Below are 9,853 nucleotides of genomic sequence, written 5' to 3'. Positions count from 1 at the left end.
CACGCGCCACGCGCCAAGCGCTGTGTGCGGCCGATCTCACGTGTCCCTCCGCCCCAGCCGCCTGCTCAGTACTCCCCACCCCGCTAGGACCTAGGGCCAACCTCGCCCCAGTCAGGCGGGGGCTGCTGACTCGGCGCGCAGGCGTCACCAAATATACACGCTCACCCTGTCGCCCAGCACCCCGATGCCACCTGCTGGACTCGGCTGGGCGGACAGCTGGGAGCTGGGGGACCCAAGGTGACAGCGGACTCAGCCTGGGCAGGGAGAAAGTCAGGTCTCCCCTTCCCCACCTCCATCCTTGTCTTCCCTGACAGCACCCGGGACCACGAGGTCGAGCTGCAGCTTCAGCTGGTGTAAGATGGGGCTCGAGGGAGCCTGGGGGAAGGAGGCCTCACACAGGGGTTCAGCGAGTGTTGGGGGTAGTCAGTGTTATTAGGGCTCACTGATTTCGTCCCTTTTTATTTTTTATTTATTTATTTTTGTTTTTCAGATGTAGTCCCATTTGTTTGTTTTTTGAGACGAAGTCTCACTCTTGTCCCCCAGGCTGGAATGCAATGGTGCGATCTCGGCTCACTGCAACCTCCGCCTCCTGGGTTCAAGCAATTCTCCTGCCTCAGCCTCCTGAGTAGCTGGGATTACAGGCACCTGCCACGACGCCCAGCTGATTTTGTATTTTAGTAGAGACGGGGTTTCACCATGTTGGCCAGGCTGTTCTCGAACTCCTGACCTCAGGTGATCTACCCGCCTCGGCCTCCCAAAGTGTTGGGATTACAGGCGTGAGCCACTGTGCCCAGCCCTTTTTATTTTTAAAACAACTATGTAGAGACGAAGTCTCACTATGTTGCCCAGGCTGGTTTGAAACTCTTGGGTTCCAGCAATCCTCCTGCCTTGGCCTCCCAAAGTGCTGGAATTACAGGCATGAGCCACCATGCCCGGCCTCATTCAATTTTACACCAGAGCCAAGGCACCAGCACTGCAGGCCACTCAGCTCTGACTGGCCAGGCCCTGCTGTGCGTAGTGACCCCCACACTTCATGGCTCTTCCCCGTCGCTCATCCCCGAGCTGGTCATCAGAGGCCTCATCCTGTGTTGGGGCCTCGCTGGCCAGGTTTCCCCTGAGTCCAGCACTTGGGCCCCATTTATATTGATCCCCCTGCTGGGACAGACCAGCAGTGACCCCTGCCTCCTTGCCTGGCATTCGGAACCCTGTGTGACCTGGTCCCTGTACCCCAACTCTAGCCTCCTGGGGCCATCCTGACTCAGGGACCCCCCATCAAGCTCCTGCCTCTCTCAGAGCCCCCTGCCAGCACTGCCCCTCCCTGTATCCTCCTCCACAATGCACTCACCTTCAGAGCTGCACTCCTCCCACCCCAGGCAGTGCACAGTCTTGAACTCAGATGACCTGGGTTCAAACCTGCAGCTGGACCACATCACAGGCAAGCTCATGGGGACCTCTCAGAGTCTCAGTTTCCTCTACTGAAAATGGCTCAGGGACTCCCATCCGGGAGGGTGTGCCAGGGGTAAAGCTGGGTGTAAGTGGGGTGAGAGGGGTGTGGGGGGTTTCTTCCCTGCTAGGCGGAGCTGCCCAAGCCTCAGGGTCTGCTGTCACCTCGGGTCCCCCATCTCCCAGTCATCCACCCAGCTGAGTCCAGCGCTTCCATGGCCCTCTATGTGCTTTCACCAGAAGCTCCCTGGAGGCAGGGCCTACTCCTTCAGCACAGGCCCCTCTCCCCTGGAGCAGGCGCTCCCTATGAGGGACACAGAGGCCATGGTTCCATTCCTGCCCCTCTGCCCAGGAGGCACCCAGAGCCCCTTCTAAACTCCAGGCCTCTCCAGCCCAGTCTATCTCCTCCAACTAGTCACTCCATCTGTCCACACTCTTGGAATCTGTCTCTGCTCGCTGGCCAAACCACAGGTGCAGGAAGAATGAACTCAGGGCTGGCCCCAACTTTTCTACAGGTGACCAAGTGGGTGGGTGCCTGGCCATTCTGGTATGACCAGAGTCTACCCCACCCTCCTCTCTGTCTTCTCCTTCCACGAAAAAGATGCTACTGTCTCCAGGGCAGTAAGCACCAGGCCACCAAGCCCTGAACCCATACCCCACCCCATCTCTGCATGGCCAGGCAGACAGAACCACTGTAGGCCTCTGAAGTCCTTCTGGGTCCAGACTGGAGAGGTCATCTTCCTAAGCCCTCTAATCCTGGCCTGCACCATTGGCACAGAGTCCCATGCCCACTGGTGGCCTCACAGGGCTGCAGTGACCCTGGATACAGGAGCTCCCAGGGTTGTCCAGCTGCTGGGCTCCATATCCCTCTACACAGTCAGGAGTGTGGTAGGTCTGCCAGCATGCTCCGCTTCACCCAGTCTCCCTGGAGAACTGGAATGAAATACTGTCTGTTGCAGCCTCTAGCTTTAGCTCAGATATTCTGGAGTAACTATATCCCCTACCCCCACCCCCATTCGATTGTGTTTGAAATCCAGTCTGCCTGATGGAACAGGCACTGGGGACACAGGCAGGCTGGATGTGCAGGTAAAAATCACCTTAGTGGCCAGGCACAGTGGCTCACACCTGTAATCCTAGCACTTTGGGAAGTCAAGGCAGGTGGATCACTCGAGGTCAGGAGTTTGAGACCAACCTGGCCAATATGGTGAAACCCCGTTTCTACTAAAAATTTAAAAATTAGCTGGCTGTGGCGGGTGCCTGTAATCCCAGCTACTTGGGAGGCTGAGGCAGGAGAATCACTTGAACCTGGGAGGCAGAGGTTGCAGTGAACCAAGATCACGCCACTGAACTCCAGCCTGGGTGACAAGAGCGAAACTCACTCTCAAAAAAAACAAAAACAAAAGCAAAACAAACAAAAAATCACCCTAGCTAGGGTCGAGCACACACCACCTTTATTATAAACTGCCCCAAACCCTCTTAAGAAGAAGGTGGCTAGTCCCCTGAGAGTGCGGCTCACTTTGGGGTGCAGGAAACCAGAGGGAGCCTAGACCTGCTCCATTTCAAAGGCTCGCTCTGGGGGCCTGAGTGAGGAATTAGCTACATGTGGTTGGGAGACATCAAGGGACATAGTACCCCTGTGACCAGAGAAAAGGGGTCTCGGGTGCCTTCACACTAGGGTATTAGAAATGCTATGTTAAGGGCAATATGCAATAAACGGGAGGCTGGCGCTGCGGGGTTCAGGCACTCTGAGTCGGGCTGAGGCTTCAGAGCCTGCCCCACAAAGGCACGGCTGCAGAACACGGCAAGCCTGCTGGGCTCTGCCTTTGTAACTGCGCCTCCCCTCCCCCGTCTCACCATTCCTGTGCCACATTACTGTGAGATCTTGTGTGCTACTGTGTGCACAGCCCTCTGCAGTTCACAGTGGCCTTTCCACATCCCTTTTCCAGTTGAATTCGCCTGACTGACAGAGGGAGGTGGGACAGGGCTGGTCTGCACGCTAGTGAAGCGCTGGTGGCTGCAGGGCTTTGGATCCCCATCCATGGCAGCCCCAGCTCCATGGTCAGCTCCTCAGGAGCTGATATCCTTGTCCAGTGTAGAAAAGCAGATCAGCTTCAGGCTGGGCGGCTGGGGCTTCCTGTCATCCCAGAGGTACTCGGGGGACAGCACCTTGGACGGCTTGTTTGAGATGAAGCGACGATTCAGGTGGCTTTCCTCCCGCCAGGCTGCCATGATGCCGTTGGCCTTGTCCGCCAGGATGGCCATGTGGCAGCCCCTGGTAAACTCATATACCCTGGCCACCTGCCCCCCAAAGACTTTCCCACCATAATAGAAGTCCCCTTCGCTGTCTGCCACAAAGGCAGTGGAAACACGCCTGCGCTCGTAGGGAAACTGCTGGCGGGGTGTGGCGTAGTAGCTTGGGTGAATGGCAGCCACCAGGTCTCCCAAGGTCTCAGGGCCCCACGGGTTCCGAAACACCATGTCCACATCAAGGCAAAAGAGGTAGTCCACCTCCCGGTGAGCCCTCTTAGCAATGTGCTGGCTGATGGTCTCCATCGGGCGCATGGATGTCTCTTCCCAGTTGGAGTGACCCTGGATGGGGATGGTGCTGAGGAGCCGGCGGGGACCCAGCGGGACCCCGGGAACGGCTGCAGGGTTGTCAGTGAAGATGTAGTAGTGTACCTGGTACCCACGCATGAAGAACTCCTCGGCTGACCCCAGGAAGGACTGGATGAAGTGAGTGTACCTAGTGATGATCACCCGGTCACCCACCGCTACCCCAGCAGCCTGCCTGGGTCTCCACTGTGTGCTGGGGTCAGCCAGGCTGGGGTCCACTTACCAGCTCCCCATCTCAAGATGTCACTCTGCTCCGACCCTCTGGGTCCTCATTTGTCCAATTCCCAAAACGCTAGTACCAGCCTCTTAACGGCTGTTGTAAGCATGTTCCTGGTAGATTTTTTTTTTTTTTTTTTTTTTTTTTTGAGATGGAGTCTCGCTCTGTCGCCCAGGCTGGAGTGCAGTGGCATGATCTCGGCTCACTGCAAGCTCCGCATCCCGGGTTCACGCCATTCTCCTGCCTCAGCCTCCCAGGTAGCTGGGACTACAGGCACCTGCCACCATGCCTGGCTAATTTTTTTTGTGGCCAGGATGGTCTCAATCTCCTGACCTCGTGATCTGTCTGCCTCGGCCTCCCAAAGTGCTAGGATTACAGGCATGAGCCACTGCGCCCGGCCTCCTGGCCTCCTGGTAGAGATTCTTTTCTTTTTTTTTTTTTTTGAGACAGAGTCTCATTCTGTCGCCCAGGCTGAAGTGCAGTGGCACGATCTCCACGCACTGCAACACTGCAAGCTCCGCTTCCCGGGTTCATGCCATTCTCCTGCCTCAGCCTCCTGTGTAGCTGGGACTACAGGCGCCCACCACCGCGCCTGGCTAATTTTTTTAAATGTATTTTTAGTAGGGACGGGGTTTCACCGTGTTAGCCAGGATGGTCTCGATCTCCTGACCTCGTGATCCGCCCGTCTCGGCCTCCCAAAGTGCTGGGATTACAGGCGTGAGCCACCATGCCCGGCCCTGGTAGAGATTCTTATCCTCCTAGACCAGGTGAAGTTTTATTGAGCAATTTCTAAGTGCCCAGCAACGTTCTAAGAATTCTTATGATCTTTGATCTTCATAAGCTGCCTTAAAGCGTGCCCATTATACAGGCAGGAACATTGAGTACCACAGAGAAGAAAGTAGCCAAGAAGCGGCTAAGTGGATGAGTTAAGTGGACGAATTAAGGGAAAGCAGTTGAGCTAGATGCTGGGGGCATGGAGTGGGGTGTGGTTGACACAGCCCTGCCCCCAGGCCATTGGACAAGGGGGCCACCTGACCCTAGGTGGGCCATTCATCATATGGCCATGCTTTAGGGCTTGGGGCCCCAGGAAGTTCCAGGAAGGAGTCCCAGGGGCCCAAAGGGAGGCTGCCAAGCAGCAGCTCCTAAGGAAGGCCAGGTGGGGTCAGGGAGAGACGAGGGCAGAGGAGGGGTCCAGATGAAACAGGGAGGGGCAATGGGACCTCCTGACAAAGGCTCCTGCTGTTCCCTCACCTGGACTCTGCCTCCCGTCTATGCTAGAGCCAGACCCCCTACCCACTATCACACCCTACTCTGCACTTTCTGTCTGCTCGGCACCTGGTTCCGAGCCCCCCGGGTGCCCAGCAGGGTCCTGTGTGCACGTCTGGTCTCTTCCTGACTATAAACTCCTGTGGCTCAGGGAGACCTCCCTCCCCTTCCCCAGCCCACTACTCACTTCCCCACGGCAAACACCGTGACCCCAATGGTCAGGTTCAGTGGCTGGTAGATGTGCTGCAGAAGCTCTGGGTTGAAGGTCCCCTCGGAGACGATGGGCGCTAACCAGGGTGTGAGTGTCAGCAGCTGTGTGGGCCTGGCAGCAGGGGGGCCGTGGGCATTGAGACCCTCCCCTGTGGAAGCCTAAGTCTCCTCCCGGCCCTGGCTCTCACACTGTGTGACCCGGGGCAGCTTCGTCCCCATCTCTGGGCCTCCCTTTCCTCACATGGAAAGGGGGAATAATGACAGTCACCTCCCAGCAGGGTTGGGAGGAACAAGAGTTAACGCACACCAAGGAGGAGCCTGGCATTGTCCATGTGTGCCGGGCCCCTAATAAGTGAGGGTCGTTAAAAAGGGCAAGGCAACATTGTTAAGAACAATGGCCCGAGCACCTACTGAGTGCAGACACCGCAGATGTTACAGTACCTCTCATCTGCTCCTCCAACCTCCAGGGAGCTAGGTACTATTATCCACCTGCACAGAAAAAGCTCAGAGCAGTTGGGTACCCTGCCCAAGGTCACACAGCCCAGGTCCCTGCCTCCCAGCCCTGTGTCTGTCCATAGTCCCTAACTCTCTGGGCCCCAAGGCCACCCTGATATTGGCACCTCCACTACCCCAACTTATAAATCAGAGCTCCCTTTTGGCCCCTCCCCCCACCCCCTTCAGGCCTCTCCATGACACCTACCTGTGCTCCAGCAGCTTGGGCTGGGGGTACTGTGACCTGCAACCAAGAAGGACCAGTGGTGGAGGGGAGCCACAACCCTCAAGGCCACAAAAGGGGAAATGCCAGTCTCCTTACCATGCCACAGGCTGGAGTGGCTTCTCCCTCTTGCAGTGCAGCTTCATGTTGCTGGTGGCAGAGGCAAGAGAGAGCCATCATCGTGGGACTGGGGACAGAGGCACTCAGCACGGGAAGAAGGAGGAGTCAGAGGCCCCTGCAGGCGGGCACCCAGGGTCCATGCAGGCTCCCTCTGACCTTCCCCCACAGCCCCACCCGACTCTACAGAGGAGCTGGGGACCCTTGCAGAAGTGATCTGTCCAGGGTTGTTGAGAGAGTGAGTGACAGGGCAGTGACTCGAACCCAGTGCTGCTTAGTCCCAAGGCTGATGCTTTTCCAACCATGTCGCTCTCGTTGTCAGAGAGAAGGTTTGAAAAGCTGCAAAGGGCCGGGCACGGTGGCTCACGCCTGTAATCCCAGCACTTTGGGAGGCCGAGGCAGGTGGATCACGAGGCCAGGAGATCAAGACCAGCCTGGCCAAGATGGTGAAACCCCATCTCTACTAAAAATACAAAAAATTAGCCAGGCGTGGTGGTGGGCACCTGTAATCCCAGCTCCTCGGGAGGCTGAGGCAGGAGAATTGCTTGAACCTGGGAGGCAGAGGTTGCAGTGAGCCGAGATTGCACCACTGCACTCCAGCCTGGGTGACAGAGCGAGATTCCGTCTCAAAAAAAAAAAAGGAAGAAAAGCTGCAAAGGCCTGGTGACTGGTACCTCAGGTGAGCTAATTAACCTGAACTCACTGTAATGGTCAGTTGTATGTGTTAACTTGCTTAGGCTGTAGTATCCGGTTTCTCAAACACAAGTCAAAGTGTTGCTGTGAAACATTTTTTTTTTTTTTAAGAGACAGGGTCTTGCTCTGTTGCCCAGGCTGGAGTGTAGTGGTACAATCATAGCTCATTGCAGCCTCGACCTCCTGGGTTCAAGCAATCCTCCTACCTTAGCCTCCTGAGTAGCTGCACCTGCCAGGCACTCATTACCACCCCTGGCTGATTTTTCAAAATGTTGTAGAGATGGGGTCTTGCTATGTTGCCCAGGTTGGTCTGTGAAAATATTCTGTAGATGTGATTAACATTCTATATCAGTTGATTTTATGTAAAAGGGAATATCCTAGACAACCTGGGTGGGACTGATCCAATTGGTTGAAAGGCCTTAAGAACAGAACTGGTGGCCAGCCCAGGTCACTCACACCTGTAATCCCAGCACTTTGGGAGGCCAAGGTGGGCAAAGCACTTGAATCCAGGAGTTCAAGACCAGTTTGGGAAACATGGCAAGTCCTCGTCTCTACAAAAACAACAAAAATTAGCTGGGTGTGGTGGTGTGCACCTGTGGTCCTGGCTACTTGGGAGGCTGAAGCAGGAGGATGGTTTGAGCTCAGGAGGTGGAGGCTGTAGGGAGCTGTAATCACACTACTGCACTCCAGCCTGGGTCACCCACAAAGTGGGACCCTCAAAAAAAAAAAAAAGAACTTTCACCTGTGGGCTGCAGTGTCCACTCCTGTCTGAGTTTCAGCTACCTAGCCAGCCTCACCATCACATACGTCAATTTTCCCAGGTACGTTGGCCTGTCTGTCTACCTGCCTACCTCTTACTGGTTCTGTTTCTCTAGTGGATCCCTGACTGCCATTTCTCTGCATCTGCAAAATGGGCAAAACCAACCTTAGCCCTAGCGGTGGCGAGAATTACACAAGGTGTGTGAGGGGCTCTTGGCCCATGTCCAGCATGGAGGAAGTGCTCAGTAAGGTGAGAGATCCTGGGCAAGTCTTGGCAGGCAGTCTGTGTGGTCACTTTCAAAGTCAAACTGGGTGGAGAAGAAAGAAGGGGGTCCATGAAGGAGGTGCCAGGGCTGCAGGGTCAGACCCCTGGGCTCACCTCTGGCTCTGCCACCAACTGGCCCAGGGACCTGGAGCCAGGCATTTGACCCTATGAAGTTTAGTTTCCTCATCCACAAAATGGGGACAGTAAAACCATCCACTTAGAGTGTTTCCAGCAGGTGGAAGCGAGGCACAGAGAAGGGAAAGACTGGCCGGGCGTGGTGGCTCACGTCTGTAATCCCAGCACTTTGGCAGGCTGAGGCAGACAGATCACAAGGTCAAGAGATCGAGACCCACCTGGCCAACACGGTGAAACCCCGTCTCTACTAAAAATACAAAAATTAGCTGGGCGTGGTGGTGCGCGCCTGTAGTCCCAGCTACTCAGGAGGCTGAGGCAGGAGAATCGCTTGAATGCGGGAGGCGGAGGGTGCAGTGAGCCGAGATCCCGCCATTGCACTCCTGCATGGAGACAGTGGGAGAATCCATCTCAAAAAAAAAGAAAAGAAAAGGGAAAAGCCACCCAGCCAGCAGCAGCAAGAAAAGGCCTGAGGTCGATTGTCCCCAGGCAGAAGCTTGTAAGGATCCCACCCACTGATGACACAGTAGTCTGCCAGGTCCTTGTAAGTTTCTTTTCTTTCTTTCTTTTCTTTTTTGAGATGGGGTCTCTCTGTGTTGCCCAGGCTAGAGTGCAGTGGCACACACTCAGCTAACTGCAGCCTTGACCGCCTGAGCCCAAGCGATCCTCCCACACCAGTCCCCTGAGGAGCCGGGACCACAGGTGCCCACCACCACACCCAGCTGTTTTTGTATTAATATTTTTGGTAGAGACGGGGTTTTACCATGTTGCCCAGGCTGGTCTTGAACTCCTGAGCTCAAGTGATCTGCCTGTCTTGGCCTCCCACAGTGCTAGGATTACAGGCGTGAGCCGCCTGGCCTGGTCCCCTGTGAGTTTCAATACGTCACATATGATGGGATGGCTGAAGCCTCTTTGAACTCTTCCACCTCTAGGCTGTGCTCTTTTATTTGTCATAAAGTGTACAAAACACAAGATTTACTACCTTAGCCAACTTTTAAATGTTCAGTTCAGTGGCATTAGGTACATTCACATTGTCATGCAACGATCCAACATTTGTGCCCAGACTTTTTCATCATCCCAAAAGGAAGCTTGGACCCTCATTAAACAAGAGTTTGCCATTGCCCCTCCCCCAGCCCCTGGGAACCATAATTCTACTTCTGCCTCTATGAACTTGAGTATGGAAGGTACTTCCTATAGGTGGAATAATTAAGTTTTTGTCCTTTTGTGAATAGTAGCTACTTTTTTTTTTCTTTTTTTAGATGGAGCCTTAGTAATCTTGTCTTCCCAGCTGGAGTGCAGTGGTGTGATCTTGGCTCAGTGTAACCTCAGCCTCCCGGGTTCAAGTGATTCTCCTGCCTCAGCCTCCCAAGTAGCTGGGACTACAGGTGTGTGCCACCACACCCGCCAGTTTTTGTATTTTTAT

At 55.0% G+C, this 9,853-nt stretch overlaps 1 protein-coding gene across 5 annotated transcripts in view; it reads right to left on the bottom strand.

Annotated features, from left to right (window-relative positions):
• Nucleotides 1-2,872: 2,872 nt before the first annotated feature.
• The window catches only part of GBGT1 (globoside alpha-1,3-N-acetylgalactosaminyltransferase 1), a 14,190-nt gene continuing 7,209 nt past the window's right edge, over nt 2,873-9,853 (bottom strand). Inside the window, exons 4-7 of one of the 5 annotated variants that reach the window (XM_011931151.1) lie at nt 6,564-6,651; nt 6,450-6,485; nt 5,727-5,861; nt 2,873-4,186 (exon numbers count right to left, since the gene is read on the bottom strand). In XM_011931151.1, coding sequence (XP_011786541.1) covers nt 3,511-4,186; nt 5,727-5,861; nt 6,450-6,485; nt 6,564-6,610 — 894 coding nt within the window. In that variant the 5' untranslated portion in view covers nt 6,611-6,651 and the 3' untranslated portion in view covers nt 2,873-3,510. Of the gene's footprint in view, nt 4,187-5,726; nt 5,899-6,449; nt 6,486-6,563; nt 6,652-9,853 lie in introns of all 5 variants that reach the window. The other 4 variants (XM_011931153.1, XM_011931149.1, XM_011931152.1 and 1 more) reach the window with 4 other exon arrangements.

Source organism: Colobus angolensis, unplaced genomic scaffold, assembly GCF_000951035.1.
Source record: "Colobus angolensis palliatus isolate OR3802 unplaced genomic scaffold, Cang.pa_1.0 Scaffold9, whole genome shotgun sequence".
In the NCBI taxonomy this organism is placed as follows: Eukaryota; Metazoa; Chordata; class Mammalia; order Primates; family Cercopithecidae; genus Colobus; species Colobus angolensis.
Note: the sequence above shows the minus strand (reverse complement) of the source record. Positions and strands in the feature narration are given on the sequence as shown.